General features: G+C 46.5%; 1 protein-coding gene across 8 annotated transcripts in view; it reads right to left on the bottom strand.

The window, feature by feature from the left end:
• The window catches only part of ARID1B (AT-rich interaction domain 1B), a 447,008-nt gene that overhangs the window by 45,972 nt on the left and 381,399 nt on the right, over nucleotides 1–19,637 (bottom strand). For 5 of the 8 annotated variants that reach the window (XM_042987379.1, XM_042987385.1, XM_042987380.1 and 2 more), the window contains 2 exons: nucleotides 13,030–13,357; nucleotides 11,133–11,261 (listed from right to left, as the gene is read on the bottom strand). In XM_042987379.1, the coding sequence (XP_042843313.1) occupies nucleotides 11,133–11,261; nucleotides 13,030–13,357 (457 nt within the window). The remainder of the gene's footprint in view (nucleotides 1–11,132; nucleotides 11,262–13,029; nucleotides 13,358–19,637) is intronic. The other 3 variants (XM_042987384.1, XM_042987386.1, XM_042987387.1) reach the window with 1 other exon arrangement.

Genomic DNA, 19,637 nt, shown 5'->3' with positions numbered 1-19,637 from the left:
GTGGGGCGCTGTTATTTAAACACGGGGACCCGCAGAATCACCGGAGGAACGTTATTTAGATCGATCGGTCTTTGGTTGGGACTGGATGGAAGTGTTTGAGATCTGTCATCCTATGACAAAGGCCAGGTTATTATAAGGAGGATAGTTCAAAACTGGAGCCTACGGAGGTATTTCCCGAAAGCACTCCTCACTCCTGCTTCTCAGTCTTCACACGGACACAAGTAATATATATATATATATATATATATATATATATATATTATTATATATTATTATAGATTTTCCTTTTACTCACTTTGGAAATTTCTCAAATATTACACATTCATCTGCCAACAAAGAGATGGCTCTAGGGAAGAAAAAAAACAAACCCAGAAGCAAACACCAACTTTAAAGTGACCGTTTCCAACGGTTCACTGAGAAGATAGAAAGCAGTTAAACATACCAGTATGAAATCCTATAAAGAGTAACCACATACTCCTAAACACCTTGTTTTAAAGTCAACTACAATACAAATTAAAATAAGATCTGTATATGGTTTCGGTGCTTTAAAAGAATATTTAGGCCATACTGTCTTAGCAATCACCACTATTTTTTCTCAACAGTGGCAGATGGGGAAGTGTGAAATGTGTATCTTGAAAATGAATGGATTCCCGATACAGCTCTTTGGAGAAGGGTCGGGACAGACAGAAGAAATAGTCTGGAAACAGGCACCACACGAGTGAAACCATGTCATTTCAGTCCCAGGGGCAAGCCACCTGGAGAGAAGCTCCACGCAAGGGTTCTAACAGAGCCACTGAAAATATCACTCCTGAGTTATGTTCAAAATTGGAAAGTATATGACTGCTACATACACACGCCTTCCTCTGTATGGACTGTCAGTGTAGGTGTAGTTTATGTAGCCAGAAAGATTGCTCACTGACAAAATTAATTAGGCTAACAGTGAAATTTGGGGCACTCTTTCACTTAAACTCAATAGCGATCGGAACCAGGAACTCGCATCTTCGAAAAGCCCAGTTCCAGCAGAGTTTATTTTTAGAGAGCTCTAACTGCATGCATAACATTACACAGGATGCCCTATTTTAAATGTGTTCTCAACAGACACTGTTTTCACACCCATGTCCAGAGTCACTGGCAGAACGCTTTCAACCTGAGTTACACAGTATCTTTCTCAAAGCCTCACCAAGAAGGAAAATTTGGTTGAAACTGGTTTAAATCTAATATCTGAAGAGGGAGAAACACTGCCTATGTCCCCCAAACAACATGATCAAGACAGAAAAGAAAGCCGTCCAAGCCCCAGCCCATTTGTGGTGTGACCAATCCATCAGCCCACCTGCAAGGACACACACATCAGCAACTCTGGGGGCAAAGTAACGCTACAGTTTCAACAAGCCACTCGCCCTGGCTGGGAATCAGTCCTGGGGATGTGAGGTGGCATGTATATCCTTAACCCAAAGACAACAGATAGAAGCATCAATGACTTAGAAAGAGTAGATGCCTGGAAAAACACACAGCCACACAGGGGAGGGAGGGGAATGAAGGGGGGAGGGAAGGGGAATGAAGGGGGGAGGGGAGGGGAATGAAGGGGGGAGGGGAGGGGAACGGAGGGGAAGGGAGGGAATGGGGGAGGGGAGGGGAACGGAGGGGAAGGGAGGGAATGGGGGAGGGGAGGGGAGAGGGCCTTCGGGTGTCTGGGAGCAGGGGACAGCAGGCTGACTAGCAGGGAATGAAAGTGGGGAGGGAGGGAAGGGCCACGTCACCCAGCGCTTCGGTTCTGTAGGGCTGTGTCTGTTAGGAGAAACAGAGAGACCGGGGGTTTTAAGCAGGAGCAACTTGTTAAGAAGACGTGTGATCGGAAGACGCCGTCCTCGGACTGTGGGAGGGAGGACACACTGGAGGCGGGGGGGGGGGAACGGCTGTGGGGCTGAGCTACTGTAAAAGTCCAGGTAAGATACGGAGCTGAACGGTACCTTGGAGGTAAACTGGGAGGGACCTGGTGATGAATTAGATGCTGTGGGGAAAGAAGAGGCGCACCGAGATGTCTCCGAGGTGTCTGGCTTACACAAGAGGATGGACAAACAGGGCAGTCACAGAGAGATCAGGACTCTGGCTTTGGACATGTGGCATCTGATGTGGCCCTGAGTTCCCGAGAGGCAAATGTCATGCGGGCAGCTGGAGGCTCAGGTCTGGGAAGCAGAGGGAGGGGTCCTAGAACTCATCTTTGCTCCCTGCTCTCGTCCAATCCTTCTTGAGTCTTTTTGTCTAAGATTCTCCCTTGTGAACGTGATCTCTTCTGGGGCAGCCCGTCCCCTTAAAGAAGGCTGAAGTGTGTATGATATCAGCCACAAAGCTAAGAGTCATGATCATTTTCCAGCTGTAAATTAGTAACGCCCCAAACCCTTTGGCAATTGATACGTTTAGGTTTTATTTTTTCCTTTGAGAATGGGCAAAAAGGAAAGTTACTTTTCAAGAGCTCCATGAAAAAGACACTTTCAACGGAAGGGTGGCGGTCACTTTGTTAGCTGTTCTCGAGAAGGGTCTTTTGCGTGGATACATATTTAGTGGCTAACTCCGCAGAGTCCAAGTTCTCCCCGGCACGTCTTTGCCACGGCCCAGATCACGTGGGCGGCCCACAGGCCCTCCCGTTCGTCCTCACCTTTCTTCAAAGAGCCATATTTTCATCCCTGCATCCTGGCGAAATGATTTCCACCAAGCGCCGAGGAATACTGCATATTCCACCCTGATTTCCTAAAAGGCTGGAACATCAGAAACATTTCTTCCCTTTTTGTTAACTACTTCACGCAGACTTCTCAGAGGGTTCCAACCTGTTATCAGTTCTGCTCCTGGCATCCCTGCTAAAATGCACCTGTTGTGCAATTTCAAGATTAAGTGCTTCTTTTTTGCCTCAGTGCAGGTCACCCGTTTCAGTTGTTCTGAAAGCAGCAGACTGATCTTCCCCTCCTTTCTCAAAGCAAACAGGAGAACAAGTAGAGCTCAAGGGTTTTGAAGCAAGGGACTTCCTTGTCAGGGTGTGAAGAAAATGCAGAAACTGGCTGCCTGAATTTTGGTAATTGATAACGAAGAAGGTTGTGTGCATCTCCAAGTTGATTTTGGTTTGTTGAGCCCATTGTTCTGTTATTAAGAACCGTTTACTGGCAATCGCACGCAAACGAACGGCAGGTCTCCCTTCTGAAGATGCTTCACTCAGAGGTTCCGGTGTTAGACCCTGTTGATCCCAGCACACCGGCTGCCTCAGGTGCAGGGTGGAGACAAAAGCCACAGGGGGCAGGAGTGGGTCCCCAAACCTGCCTCCTCCCTCTGAGGGGTAAACCCCAGAGCTTTGTGGCCTCTGGTACACGTAGCTTCCCACTGGCTTCTGATAAGGACGCAAAGAGCATAGGCCCCCTGGTCTGGTGAAAATGAGGTCCACTGTACCTCTTATTTTATTTATTTATTTATTTATTTATTTATTTATTTATTTATTTATTAACATTTATTCATTTCTGAGACACGGAGCATGAACGGGGAAGGGGCAGAGAGAGAGAGAGAGAGAGAGAGAGAGAGGGAGAGGGAGACACAGAATCCGAAGCAGGCTCCAGGCTCCTAGCTGTCAGCACAGAGCCCGATGCGGGGCTCAAACCCACAGACCGTGAGATCATGACCTGAGCTGAAGTCGGACGCTCAACCGACTGAGCCCCCCAGGCGCCCTCTGTTGTACCTCTTGAAGGAAAAACTAGTTGCCATTGATGTCACCCACAGAAAGAAAACCGTGCTCTTCCCTGTGTTAAGTCAAAGTTCTTTACTTAAAAAAAAACAACAAAAAAAAGGTTTATCTTGGGATCATAAAACCATTAAGAAATGATCGTGAGTAATTTGTGAGGGGGGCTATTCCTTTTCAGTGATGGGAGTACCTGCCCTTTATACAAGGACATCCCCTTCCTGGGCACAAGGTACAAGAGAGAGTGACGAGGGAAGGTCTCCTTAGAGTTACCAGAACCTCAGACACAGGGCACGTATCAGCTTGACAAACGCCGAGGACTAAGCAGCAACTACCCAAGAACGAAGCCGAGTGATGTTTTAGGAAGGAGGTCGTTAAGAACGCACAGATCTCATGCATTCACAGACTTCTTGTACCTAAATGGACCAGTCTGTTGACTGAAAAAAAGAAAGAATCTAGGTCCCAAGATCTCCATCTCATATCCTTGCCACGGCAATAGTCTGTAAAATCCTCCAACAAACAATATTCTTGTCCAGCACTGTGGTGCCAGGAAATATATCAATACAGTCCTTTCTAACTTAAAAAAAAAAAAATCTTCGTAAAATTCTTACAGATTTCCTGAGCTAAGGGCAGCCCTGGGCCACACAGTTACTCAATTTATTTAAGCAAACGCTGTTCAGAATTAGGGTAGAATGTTGCAGGAAGAGCCTGAAAAATAGGAAGGCGGAAACTGGCAAGCCCTTACCCGGCATTAAACACTCAAAGGCCATCCAGCAAGCGTTAACTGGCAAAGCACGGGACAAAGCCTTCAGGTTCTGAAGCTGCGGGTTTTTTGTTTGGTTTGTTTTATTTCACTCTCTTAATGGAAGTGGAGTTCGGAATAAGAATGAAGGTCAAGAGTAAGAAGGGCCTTTGGGAGGTGCCCCCACGTCCTTCATGCCACCAGTGAAGGGGTCCCATGAGCGACCAGAGAGCCGAGCCTCTTGCCCGTGGTCTTCGCAGGTCACGCAGGATGCTTCCCAAACCCCAGACGGGGACAGACTGAGACACAGACCAGATGCTCTTTACCACTTTTAAACTCTTCCGGCTGCCCTCAGCCCTAAACACCGTGGAGGCGACGACGTTTCAGACACTTCTGGTGTCGGCCGTGTGGCCAAATGCTACCACCTGTGATATGTGTGACTCCGGGGACCCTGCCCTTTAACCCTGAAGAGCCCGGACTGGCTGGGCTGTGTTGCTGACCGTCTCTGGGGACGGGTGGACTATAAAGCTGATTCTGGAGACGACCCTTCCAGCTGGCCTGGGGGGGCTGTGTCAACTGTGGGGCAGAGGTGCTAGCAGGACCCCAGGTCAGGCCAGGTGGCTCAGACAAGGGAGCAGACAACCGATGCAAGGCTCACCTGGATGACAAGAGCCCCGACCCAACGCACGCGTCATCGTGGGTCACCTGAGATGGTGAGGACGCACCCCGCTGGGAGGGGCTCAGACTGGGACTGGATAGGAGATACTCTGAATGAGGGAGGCAGGTCTAGATACGGTGGGAAACTGGGAATGTTCCAGAATATGAGGAGCACACTGATGTCTGAGACGAGGACAAAAAGCAGACAGTCAGAGGGACTCGGGGAGACCACCTCTGCCATGAGACGAGAGACTGCCAAAGCCCGAGTTCTGGTTTCTGGCCCGCACAACCACTGGTTCCTCGGAACGCTATCCAGTGACCGAGGCTCCCGTCCAGCGTGCTCCTCATTCGGTATCCACCAGGTTCAAACACAGGCATCCGAGTCTACACTTTCCACTCCCTTTTCTTCAGTAGCAGGAATCCCAAAGGTCAACCCTCAGCCAGCGTTCCACAGCAGGGTCCCCACGGGGCTATGAAAAACGCAGGCTCCAGACCCTCCCCTGCCTGTGGCTGCGGTGAGCGTGTGTACGTGGTTAAAACGCTTGCCTGGTAATAACCACTTGTTTAGGGAACGTCACAGACTCTAGTCCATTAAAGGTTTGCTGCACAGTTCACACTCTGATTCCTTGGATCTCATTCAACTTAAAAAAGAAAAAAAAAACTCTCTTGGTCTTTTAAAAAGTAGTGCTTTACTAATTTTTGATTTGAAGACTAATAAATATACTTTGTAGTTACGTGATAGTTCTGAAACTCTGAAAGATTTGTTTGAAATCGTAATCTTAAAATACCAACATAATAATCCTCAATTCTAAATTTTGAAGGGGAAAGGGGGGGGGGGCTAAAAATTAAGCACAGTATTTGGATGATAATGCAAAGGCTTACATTTAATTGCAGCAATAAAAACTCTACTTAAGTCTCAGAAATCTTTTCTTTGTCTTCCAATAACGTGACTTTTCCAATCATAGCTATTATTCTAAAACCTAAGAGTCTAAAATCCAAGGGGCTAAATTCTTTGTTAACACAAATCACTCACAGCCCTTCAGGCTCACGGACCCCACTGTAACTGGGGCTTGACACATTTAGAAGTTTTTTGCTCCTTCCCTTTGACATTTTAATGCACTATCTCCATTAATGTATTTCCACATCGGTGGCTCCCTGCCCATCAGCAGAATTGCGTCATACTGGCTTGAAGGAAAATAATAAGGAAAAAGTGCCTTGCTGGCAAACAGCAACGGGGAAAATGAATTATAAATACACCTCCCTAAAGAACAGCTGCCGGCAGACGTGTGTGTATGCGGTGTGCACATGAGACACAGACACCAGCAGCCTGTGTATACCCGAGAGGACAGACTAATCCAGTCGCTTGCAAGCGGAGCCAGCTAGTCCCAAGCAGAGGAAGACCACCGGTCGAACTCTCCTCCGAGACATTCGGCCACTTCAGCATCAACACAGGTGAGGTGCTACGACGGAGCAAGCCACCTTGTGGCTAACGTTTCGCGGCAGTGAATGGGTGGCAAAGGTTAAAAAATGACGTTAGTTAGAATTCCCAAACTCCTCTTTTACTAGAAACATTCTAACAAAAGTGATTTTGGCCACCCTAGTATTTGGTACGATGTGAGTATTAAAACGTAGGTCTCCAGACTCATGGTTGTGAGAGCAGAAAGATGCCATTCTAGGCAACAATCATAAGACTTTCCAAACGGACTCATTTTTGCTCCTACTTTTTTCCCCTTAAAACTAAGAAGTCTCAGAGTTTTCCTCCTTCTGATGTTCAGTCAGTCCACGGGGGTGTCTTTCGGGGACAGCAGGAGGAAGACGCACGTCGCTTGTACCAGCCTCAGCAGGTGTATGCGCTGTGGGATAAAAGGGTCGGCTCAGAATCCTTACTCTAACGGCTCCGCTCCAGTCACAAGAACGCAAGATGTGGAATCGTTCTCGGGGGGCAGGCAAAGGGTGAAAAGGACAGGGATTCAAACCCACCCATCAGGCAAGCTGTCACCGCATCCCACAAGGGGGGTGGTCGTGGGAGCAAGGACTCAGGCTGCGCGGTGGATCTACAGGGGGACGTGCCAAACACACGTGGCCCATCGGGGAAGCACGGGACGGGCCAGGGAGCCAAAGTCCAGGCCTCAAGTAAGAAGTAGGATCCCCACCAAGACACTGGCTGATCGCTGGTTTCTAACGGAAGAATTGCCTTTAGACCTGACAGAGAACCGAAATTAAGACGTTTTCCTTTTAAAGGGAAAAATCTATTGAGACAGCACTAAATGAAGGAAGGAAGAGCGGTTAAGACCGGGAGGCAGAGCCGATGCCTGGCCTGTAGCTGACGAAAGGGTCCTGAGCCGGTAACTCGAAGACACTCGTCTCCTCCACCACAAAATCAAGAGGCAGAGGCCTGATGACACCTCAAACCCTTCTAGCTCCAAGACGCTACTGCTCTGTCACCGAAAGTACATCCTCTGGGAAGGGAGAACGGAACACTTCCCTTCTGAGGAAGATACCGTCATAAAGATCTGGGCCAGAACTCTGACACTGGTCATCTCAAGTCACCGAAGACTCGATTCAAGTTGATATACGGGGGGTGCTGGGGGTGGCAGACTTCAGGGAACCAGGCTGTACCTGGGCCTAAAGGTCTAGGGCTTGTCAGAACTTCTGTAAGTTCACTGCAGTCGTGCATTTCCCTTGGAGCTCATTCCCAAGAAAACAATCTGGATAACTCTGATATATCCCGATCCACACATCGGCTGTATTTGGCAGAGCGGTCAGCTGTTGGGACACTAGCAGGTGCCACTGGGAATGGATGAATGGATGCAAAACACACGTCCATGGCTGAGGGAGATTTTCTTGTGTGTGTGTGTGTGTGTGTGTGTGTGTGTGTGTGTGTGTGTGTGTGTGTCCTAGGGTTCGTGGTAATGCTTCTTTAGGAAGCAACAGGCCAAAGTCTCTCCTAAACTTCTGGCCAACTTTGGCTCCCCTCTACAGACAATGTCTCAAGTCTGTCCAGCATGGTCTACAGAGCCAGACTGAGGGGGAAAGTCACCTGCCGTCCCTGAACTAGGCTTTTCATAAGGTCACTGAATATTGCCACCTCTCTCTCATGGCTTCAAAAGAATACTACCTACTAGAAATGCTTTAAAACTAGGGGCACCTGGGTGGCTCAGTCAGTTAAGCAACTGGCTCTTGGTTTCTGCTCAGGTCATGATCTCATGCTCTGTGAGTTCACACCCCACATCGGGCTCTGTGCTGACAGTGCAGAGTCAGCTTGGGATTCTCCCTCCCTCTCCCTCTCTTTGCCCCTCCCCTGCTCGTGTGCGCTCTCTCTCTCTCTCAAAATAAATAAATAAACTTGAAAAAAAAAAAAAAGAAATGCTTTAAAACTAAACACAGCAATGCATTTTCTGAATAAAGTCTCTCTGTGTATGGCGGGCAGGGCATCTTGCAAAAATATTACATGTAACTTATTAATTCCAAATGATTAGATGAGATCACACAGCTGGTCGAGTACCCAAGCAATAAGAGTCACCGTATTCTACCGTAAATCCTCTGATAATCAAAAGGAATTCCTTCACTCGGAAGGTCAAAATGAAAAAACCCGATTCTGTTTCTTCACTTACTCAGTGCAGCAGGTGGGTTTTACCCTTAAAAAACAAAGTAATAAGATGGCTTCCAATCAGTCACGCCTGTGTGTTTTCCTCTGTCCCGTCTCACACGCAACGAGCTGAGAAAGCCTGGAGCATAACTGCCATAATCCGTCATTTCTCACGGAGAGCTTTCGGGTTCTAACAGCACACGCGTGCACACACACTCACGCGCTACACTTTTGTCACTAATCTGTCTTTTTTCAGGTTCCTTCAGAAGCTCCGGACCCTGAGGGATTCTGACTTGGGAAAGAAGTCATTTTAACAAACTCTGCGAATGCTGTGTTTCTGAAAGGCTGGAGCCACTTCTTCCCCCAAAGAGACACTGACATTTAGTGAACCGGTTTTTCAAACTGCCGACCTGACTTCCACCCGACAGAGCCACCAACGGGGGACGAAAACGACAACAGAAGCAAAAACATGAGTTCGCTGCCACGAGCTGTTAAGTAAAGCAAAAGCATGTTGAAAACCAAATTTCTTAACCCACAGCGCTAAAACATGTACTCTGCATGTTTTCTCACATTCAAGCTTCTGCTTAAAAAAAAAAAAAAGGCACAACAGGTTATATGTACTTGCAAAGTGAAAAGGAAGGAAGGTTTAAAATAGAAATAAAACTTTCTTTTCTTTCCTTTTTAGAAAGAATGCTGTAGACATGAAAGGCAAAAATCAGAGCTAACAGGGATGGGGCCACAGAGATGAGCCTTCGCCAAGTGCGCTTTATAAGATTTACGAAGAGTAACTCCAACATCTATCTTTTTCTTATTTTTAATTAAAGAGGAGGTGTTGTTTTCTAAGGAAGCTATCTGGATGCTGCTGGCTGAAACGCAGATTTGATCTCCTCGTGCTGGTTAGCTAACATTGATTTTCTGCCCCAGTGGAAGAGATTTTACTCTGATGCATGCCATTTAAATTCATTTTACACAGCTGCTTAATGTGGCTTGGCAAGGCACAGCCAAACTAGCTTTGTGGGTCTAAATAGGACTCCAGAGTTGGTAAAGGACAGATCCTATGGATTAGCAGCTGATGAGGAATGCTTTTCTCCCCCTACTGTTATCTTCCTACTGACTCATGAAGTGACCTTGAAGGTACCACAAGAAGGGAAAAAAGAGGAAAAGACATCTTCCCAAAAGAAGTCTGCTTACCTAATTATATTTGTTATTTCATTTTTAGGATTATGTTTACAAAATTCTATATTTGTTGGCCCACATTTAGGACCGTGTTTACAGGATTTAGAACTCTCGCCTGCAAAATTATCGTTTGCTCTCGCTGTCTAAATAAATGTATACCGAATACAAAACTAGTGACAGGCTCTCTGTTACGTATTCATAACAAGCAGTAAAAGCATAGTTCTAGAAGTTTAGTCTTTAAACAAAGCCAGCTGACTGTTCTCTGTTTTATTTGAACCAAAAATGTGGTGTGTTTCTACTGAAACTACTGAACAGCATTCAGTCTACGTAGGATAATCTTACCATTGCAACATGCAAAACAGTATCAATAATAACATTTCTGCTAAGTAAATCGCTCAATAACAATATGCTTTAAGAGCACTTATGAACCTAAAAATGGTGACAGCCTGTTGCTATATAGCTTTGCAGTAGGAAAAAAGAAAGCTACTTTTTGTTGCTGTATGTAATTCCTGTGTCGAAATGGATAATAATATGGCAACACCATGTTTCGAAAGAAAATTCTGCGTTGGATTATTTGGTTGACTTTTTCTGGTGACTTCAATATTCTAAAACTCCTTGGGAGAAGGAAAGAATAGAAATCTTTGGCACAGGTATCTGCTCAGGGAGGCTGGAAAGAATCCCCTCCTAAGTCCTATTAATAACCTAAGTCCTGTCTCCTGCAGTGGGTCTCTCGTCAAACGCGGCCGCTGCTCTCTGAATTCAGGGGTGTGTGTGCGTGTGTGGAGCGGGTCACTGTCGTGGCAGAGATGACAATAACACAGTCATGATCACGGTGCTACACAACACAAGTTCCCAGACAACAGAGGGACGACAATGGGGGAGATCACGCCAGAGCGGGTGGCTTCATTACTTTTACGGAGATACAAGTTTTTCTTTCCCTCTCAGGCATGAAGGGAACAAGCCATGCCAAAAGCCATGCAGAGACAGGATCTGGGGGACAGCATGCACGCTCCCACCGCACTACCACAGTACCGTTCAGAAGAGTGAAGAACAAAACAGAACAAAACGAACCAAACCCCCGAAACAAACAAAAAGGAACGAAAAGACAACCCCCTCTGGGATGGATCTCCTCTTAGGTCTTTCGCTTTCTTGTTCTGGGTGTTCCTTTTGCAGCCAGATGGCACGTTCATTAACAGTTTCAAAAAAAAAAAATGCCCAGGTCCCGCAGCAAGTCAGGGTATGTTGCTACCTACCCGTACTGGTCAGGCTGGTGCATCATGGGAGCCTGAGAGTTGCCATAGTTGGGGTGCTGGGAAGAAAACATGGGGCGTCCGCCAGCCCCAGACTGGCTGGGATAAGCAGGCGACCTAATGTATGGTGGCCTAAAGCAGAACAGAAGAACAACTTCTTTGGATTTGTTCTGTAGACAAGTACGAATCCCCCTGTCCATCATGTCACCTCCACACATAGGTGCGGGGGGGGGCTACAGAATGTGGCATAATACTCTGTACCGTGCAGCTGCCTGGGAGGGGAGCTGGAGAACATTCCTTAAAAAGGGGGGGGGCGGGGTGAAGGACAGGGCAGAGGAGAGAGAAAAGTGAGATTCTCAGATGTAATCTCAGTTTACGCTGCTGAAGTGGAGCTTTGACTTCGGTACAAGCCAAAAAATACACGGGCCCTCGCTGAAAACGGGCAGTGTGTGAAGGCAGGGCTTTGGAACTGCCTCCTGGTCAGAAACAGAAAAGGAAAACGCATGGATGTGGATTTATACGTTAATTTATACAAAATGATATATAAACTGATTCAGGAAGGGAGCACAGCAAGACTTTTTTTATCAAGCAATTATGTCTTAATTATCTGTGGTTATCTTCTCCCCGGGCCGCTATCCGAGGCCTCATCGTCCAATGCAGTCAGGTACTTTCTACTTGAAAATAACTTGTGCTTCAGGAGGTGCAACAATGGACAATTAACCCTAAATTAGAGCTTCAATTGGACCAGGCAAACCAGTTTTCAGGTTTATTAATACATTCCCTAAAGTCTGTGAGGTTCAGGTTAGTATCTGGGGTTCAGGAAATTTTAAGTAATTATAATGTGGATGAGAGAGAGAGAGAGAGAGGATGATTGATTTTCCTTTTGATTCCTCAAGGGAAATTTATTTTTATTTGGAGCAAACAGGGAGACTGAAGGGGTCCCTAACATTCCCCAAATAGCAGCTTTCAGAGGAAAAGTAACAAAGGACACATTTAAACACACACACATACACACACGCACATTTTTCTTTCCCTTTGACAAAAATCTGATTCCTCTATCTTTTCTTCTGAAGATACCGTAACTTCAGACATAGCTGTCAACGTGCTTTGTTTTAAAACATATTTTAACATATGCTAAACGTAATTTAAAACATATTCATAAGTGCTTCCTTTAAAACTAGTCACTTCGGTCATAAATTTTTAATTAAGTACGTTATTTTTATATAGGTTCAATATTTGCTTCAATCATTTTAGAAATCAAGATTAAAAACAAGTGATTGAGGCTAAAGCCTTGCTCTATCAACTTAAACTTTATGAAATATTATCTTTGCTTTATTAACCACATTTTGGTTTGGACAGAGAGGTATGCCCAGAGAAATAAAATATAAGAAGATGACATCTATAAATCTCACACGTATACATTTAGACAAACACACACGATACAAATATGTGCATAGACGAGGTTTCTATTTTATAAAGATTTTTATGGTGGGGTAAAAAAAAAAAAAAGAAAAAAAGAAGGTGGTTCTTTTTCAGTGTTTTCGATCTTAAAAGCCTAGTTTTTCAGGCTTCACACTTTCCTGCCTAAACCTAGCTGTTCTAAACGGAACCATGAGATATGCCACTGCTCTGGGCTGGTTATAAGGACTCCTCGCAGTCATTTCAAAGAACCTCCCACAACTCAGATTCCTTCCTCGATGTCTCCCGGAACGTGTTCTGTCGTTCACCTGTCTGTACTTTGCGGTACAGAAAACATTAACACCGAAGGAACGGCCGAGCAAAATCGCACTCCACTGCTCCCCCCCACCCCCCCGCCCCGGGTGACCCGGGTGACGATGTAGCTCTGTGCTCAGCACGTGCTCACACGTCCGCACCCAGACCACCTGCCCCGACGGCATACCTGCTTTGTGCCGAGTTTGCAGCGGCCTGCATCACTGCGGCAGCTGCCTCCTGTGCCTTACGGTTCACGGTTGGCATCGGTGGCCCCATTCCTGGCCCTCCCTGCTGGGACATGCCGGGAGAGCTGGGGGTCATGCTGCTCATATTTCCAGGAAACGGCCTGTTCTGCATCCCAGCTGATGGCATTCGTCCCAGGGGCATAGCACCACACGGCTGGCTTGGCCCTTGTCCGTGCATCTGGTTGTTGGCATTGATGCCCATGCCGGGCCCTGGGCCGCTGTAGCTCGCACTGGGCACCCCACTATACGTTGGGGGTCTGGAGTAGTTACCTAAACAAAAAGTAAACACAAATTGAAGCCTTTTACTTAGTATCTGTACTTGTGAGGACGGCCACGAGACTTCTCGTCCAACAGTGTGATCAACACAGAATATCAGCCATGACCCTTATTAACCCTTCCCCTGCTGGCACCGACGAGGTGGGCTGTGGCAAAATAAGCTATCTTGGCACATTCCAAGGCAAAGAGCCACGCAGGCCCGCTGAGAGAGGGAGGGGATAATCAGGCTGATCATTAAAACAACCTATGCACAGGCGAGGGATATGCTAGCAGTGAGTGTTGGTGCTTCAACACACCCAACGTTCACATTTCTGCGTTTTACCCCAGAATTATTTCAACCCCTAGTCCTTAGGAACGTGCCGCTGAGACTGCATGACTACCCCACTACTGCATGCGGCAGTCATGACAAAGGGCCAGAAAGACGGCATGTAAGACAAAATGCACATCTGGTCAAGATTATCCTCCAAAACCCCACAGGAGGGGTCACATGGAAACTCAGCATTGGTCCAGCAAAGCAACCAGTTTTTCTCTGGTGTTGGGAGCAGGGTTTTTGTTTTGTTTTGTTTCCGCCTTGAGCATCAGATAAAGCAGCTCGCTTGTGCTTGGTGCCATGTCCTCGGAAATATGGTTTCACGTACTAGCACGACAGTCAACGCGGTGAAGGGGTGGTGGCATCCGGGGGGGGGGCAGACAGACCCCCCCGAGCCCCCATTCACGCTGGCGCATGCGCTCGCAAGGAGAGCAGCAGCCTCAAGGACCCCAATTATTTCAAAAGTTTTCTCTCTCCTTCCACACCTTTTACTTTGACCGAGTGTACATACATTAAAGGCATAAGTAATGTCGTTCCAATAATAACAATTGCAGAGAGTAACTGCTGAACCGTACTGTGTTTGACATGCTGGGTTAAGTGCTTTACATCAATGGTTTCGTTCGCTTCTCCAATAACCATATGAAATACATATATAAATGACCATGATTCCATTTACAAATGAAGAAAATCAACAGCTAGTAGGTTAGGATTCAAGCTCCAGCAAAAACAGGTTCTAGGACCCATGTAATTAACCAGTACAATATGCTGCTTTCTCACAAATGATTATTGAAACAAATGTAAAAAGCATTTGCGGAATATGGATAAGCGTTTCTCAATCGATCCTTACTGCTTTCTGGAAGAGCCTCCTTGTCAAAATAACGTAACTGTTTTAGGCACAGGGGATATAAAATTAAATACAATTCAATTCCTACACTCAAGCTGCTCACCGTGTGTGTGTGTGTGTGTGTGTGTGTGTGTGTGTGCGCGTACGTGTGTGAGGCGTAGCAGCAGTGATAAGACAAGAAAAAGTATGAACGCAAAACCAGAAAGATAATGTACTGTTAAAAGTGCAAGAGAATGGAGAGCAAGTCTGCTTGAGGGGGGAGGGGGTCAGCGTGACAGTGTAGTTCAGCGAAGATTTCTTTGCTGGGCCGTGGCCTCAGGAACCCGTGGGGGGCAGGCCCTGGGACCTGGGAGCACTGGTGCTGAGTGAAGGCTCCACACATACTAACTACCAGACCTCAGCTCATTCTCCTCTTTCTTTTCCCATCCTCTTCTCCACAAAGCAAAGATTATCACCTCTAATATGGTCTGCTTGAGGAGTGGTTGCTAGGGTTCAAGGGCATAAAGTATGTAAAGTATTGCAAACACAGAGTCAAAATGGTAGGGGTTAGATACCTGAGTGGCGAGTAAGGCAGAAGAGAGGACAGCGTGCACACAGCACAGCCAGCCAGAGAGCAAACGATCTCCAGATAAGTCACGGAGGAGCTCTGTGTGGCTGGGACGGGGCCCCGGGGGAAGAGGTCAGACCTGCATGGTCTCGTGTTTCAGGCCGCCAAGTGTAGGGTTTATTTGGAAGATAAGGAGGAGCTTCCCCAGGTTTTCCAGCAGAAACTGGATTTGACTAGTAAAAATATCAAAAGCAAATACTTGATATTTACTATGTGCTAAGCTCAGTTCCAAATTCTTTGCATTAACTCACTTGATCCTTGTATCAGACCCAAGAGGCCCCTATTATTACACTGCTCATTTTAGAGATGAGGGACCTGAGGCATGGGACGTTGGGGAGCTTGTCTCGAGGTCAAGTGCCCGACGGGCAGAGGAGCCACGGTTTGCACTCAGGTAGTCTGTGTGTGCAGTTCAGAGTCCAGGCACATCACATCGCCGTGCAGCCTCTCAGATGCTTAAGGAAAAACCACACTTACGTAACATATCATCACGACAGGAGAACCAGGTTTTCTTAAGCCCACACATGTAAAGCAGCATGACCTACAAATCCACAAGAGATCCGTGGACTTTCAACACTGACTGGGTACTTGCTCTCTGTTAGGTGCATCACATGAGCTTTCTTATTTGGGTGTCGTGAAGAGTGTTATTTATTGCAGATGGTACGGAAGCCACCATTCACTAGGACCATGGGCCGCCACACTCTCTGTAAAGGGTGGGGCAGTAAATAGTTTAGACTGTATGGGGCAAGACAGTCTCAACTCAACTGCCTCTGTGGCTCCGACGTGGCCAGAGGCGCTATCTCCACAAATGGAAGCGCCTGTGTTCCAATAAAACTTCATTTACAGACACAGGTGGTGGGCCAAAGTGGGCCATAATCTGCTGGCCCCTGCTATAGACCAATCTTGGGACAAACTAATGAAGTGCTCCACCAGCACGGAAAGCGACTTGTTAAAGCCAGATTTCTTTGACCCCGGATGTCCTCTGGAAGGCTAAAGAAAGCCTAAAGAGGAATAACAGAGGGAGGCACTAGCAGTTGAAGGAACTGGAAAATGGAGAGAAAAACAAAAGAGAATAGAGGGAACAGGAGAGGTTTGATGTAAATTACTTCAGGACCACCGAGTTACATGCGGGTGGGTCTTTTATGGCCAGCTCCTCAAATTTAAACTGCCTTCTCGTAAGACGACGCTCTCTGCCTTTGCAGAAACAAACGTATGCTGTTTCCAAGTAAAAGGTAAAACATTCACTGTTTATCAATTTCAAAGTTCTTTATAAAAAGTTCTTGTTTCAGAGTCTCCCACCCCACAGGACCCCACATAAGGTCCCCGTCTGTCTTCCCGTCACAGCATCTTGGTGGAAAGGGCACCTTATGCCTCCCCGGCTTGTGAGGGACACGGCGCGGTGGGCAGGCTGCCGTCCTGCCTCTTCCCACGCCTTCTCAGAGCGCAGTCCTCAGAACGCGTCTCTGGGGGCAGAATTAAGATTTCTCCTCTCCGCCCTCACTGACCTCACACGCCCTCACTTCCAGACAGCCCGATAACATCAGTGAAGACAGGGCTCTTTTTTGGCTCTTGCTTTTATTAAAAATAAATCAACTCATTCACAGCTCGAATGCAAATGAAATTAATTCACATACTCATTCGATTACCAGTTCCCACCCTCCCCCAACACTTGGTAAGTGACTCATTTGGTAAGAAACCTTACTCAGTGAAAACATATGTACCCTTTGCTTTCGAAGGAAATGAAATAACACTTTAATCTTGTTTTAGAAAACAAGCATTTAGACATGCTTATCTCAGACTATACCCACAGTGCGGTTTTATTAGAGAAGAAGGTTCCTGATTTTGTTGAACTCTGCTTATGGGGGGAACAGAGAAATTCCGTCACACTGGGTTCCTGTACTTGGGGTTTAACCGGCAGGCAGGAGCTGTACTTTAATGATCCCAAAGGAAATAAAGGATGGCGATGTTCGGTTACCCTGGACCCGACCTCATCTATCTCATTCGTGGCGTGTGCGAAAAAGAGCTGTGTTTCCGTGGCTTTGCTCAATTCAGCAGCCAGGCGGCGTCCTGCCATCGGGCGGTGGACGTGCTGGACCACAACCACCAGGCACACCCAGACATGCACGCAAAAGCACTTGTGCTTAGAAAGGCCCGTTGAGTACCGGGCTCCCAATCTAATTTTCCTCAATCAGTTGGGTTGATTCCATGAATCGGCACTCAAAAGCACACGTCAAGGGAATATGTTCTAATTATAGAGGCCTCTACTTGGTGGAAGAAATACAAAGTCCCCCTTTCTTCTCCTTGAAACTCTAAAGACTTTCCTCATTAAACTCACATGCCTGGATAAAAATGCTTTCTAAAGGCTTTAAATGGCTTAAGAGGCAGCGATGGACAAAGCGCAGGCTCTAGAATTTGGGTCTGAATAGCGGCCTGACCTTGGACAAGTTACTTAACCTGTCTGCACATCAGTTTTGCCATCTGTAAAGTAACGAGAGTAGTGGGGAATAGGTACGGAGGGACTAGGACAGCGCCGAGCACGGAGTCCCCTAATAAACGACAGTTGTTACTACCGCCATCATCATCGACGCTCATAACACCCTCAACAGCCACTGATCATTGATGATCTTGTCCCCATAGTCTTTTAAAAATGCGTGGAAGGAGTGAAAAAATGATTAATGCCCCCGCCTTGCCCACTCGATAACGTATCTTTCTCCTCCAAATAAATAAAAACCAAACACGTAAGCCAAGCAAAATATGAGAGGAAAAGCCAGGAATGAGAAGTGCAATCTTATTTCCATGTTTCTCTAATAGATTAGTAATTTGTTGGCACTGGCTTTGACAGAAAACAGATGGATCCAGCATTAAGCACAATGAAGGCAGCAGATGCTGGTCCAGCCCACCTCAGCTGGACGGGTCTGGCAGCCAAGTCCGAGAGCTCACGGTTTTCAAGTGGGTTCATCTTGGCACACCAGCTTTGGAAAATCGGTCGCCGAATAAATTCAGATTTCAACCTACCGGGAGTTATAGTCAAGCGCCAGAGAGAGGAAGCGGGAGCTAGACTCTATTCAAGTCACCACGATTATTTCAGGGGAAGTGCAGATAATTCTGTACCCAACTCTGGAATATTTAAATTTGCTAGTTACAATCAATATTCCAAGCTTAGCGCTTTTATTGAACTATTAAGTGTTTCCACTCACATATGAAGTTTTGCTTCTCCGTTTCACCATTCAACAAATTATTTATGAGTAACTTTTACAGGCAAGGCTCTCCATTATTCCCCCATGCTGTGGAGGATACAATGGTGCCCAAGTCACAGAACCGACACTTTACCCCGAGCAGGAGAAAATAAAATGGATAATTAGCAATGTATTATGATAAACATGTTTGTGAATGAGGGCTAAATACGCATTTACCTCGTTGTTTAGTTAATAACGTTCGCTACTTTTCGCAGCTGTCTACTACATAATATGATTTTAGGTCATGTCTAGAGATAGAATTTACATACAATAACAATCCTGTGTAGTTCCATAACCACCATGATGTGGGTTATTTCTACCATGATGAAAAAACCCTGCCATTTTGTGGTCATTCTCACTCCCTCCCCCTCGTGGGAACCACTGATCTGATTTCTGTTCCTCCAGCTTTGCCTTCTCCACGATGTCATATAGAATCATACAGCATGTGGTCTTTTTGTGTCTGGCTCCTTTCCCAAAGCACCACGCTTTTGAAATTCATCCACATTATTGCACACATCAGTGGCTTGTTCCCTTTTGTTGCTGAGGAGCATTCAATTCTGTGGACATTTGAGTTGTTTCCAGTTTTTGGCGATATGAACAAAGCCGCTAACATTTGCACACAGGTCTTTGTGTGGACATAGGTTTCATTTCTCTTGGCAGAACCCTAGGGATGAGAGAGTGCCAGGTTGAAGGCTAAGTACATGTCGGGCTTTTGAAGAAACCCTACCACAAAATGTGTAAGTTAAAAAAAAAAACACGTAGGAGTTCTAATTGCTCTACATTGTTGATATCGCCAACGAAAAAAAAAAAAAAATTAGCGGGGCGCCTGGGTGGCTCAGTCGGTTAAGCATCCGACTCTTGGTTTCGGCTCAGGTCATGATCTCATGGTTTGCGAGTTCAGGGTCCGCATCGGGCTCTCTGCTGTCAGCGCAGAGCCTGCTTCGGATCCTCTGTCCCTTCCTTGTTCTGCCCCTCCCTTGCTCTCTCTCTCAGAAATAGACATCAAGGGGGTGCCTGGGTGGCTCAGTCGGTTAAGCGTCCGACTTCGGCTCAGGTCATGATCTTGCGGTCCGTGAGTTCAAGCCCCGCGTCGGGCTCTGTGCTGACAGCTCAGAGTCTGGAACCTGTTTCAGACTCTGTGTCTCCCTCTCTCTGACCCTCCCCCGTTCATGCTCTGTCTCTCTCTGTCTCAAAAATAAATAAACGTTAAAAAAAAAAAAAAGAAATAGACATTAAGAAATAGAATGATTTTGAGCATTTTTCACATGCTTATTTGCTGG

Source organism: Panthera tigris, chromosome B2 (genome assembly GCF_018350195.1).
Source record: "Panthera tigris isolate Pti1 chromosome B2, P.tigris_Pti1_mat1.1, whole genome shotgun sequence".
Classification (NCBI taxonomy): Eukaryota; Metazoa; Chordata; class Mammalia; order Carnivora; family Felidae; genus Panthera; species Panthera tigris.
This window is presented reverse-complemented; position numbering and strand designations above follow the sequence as displayed.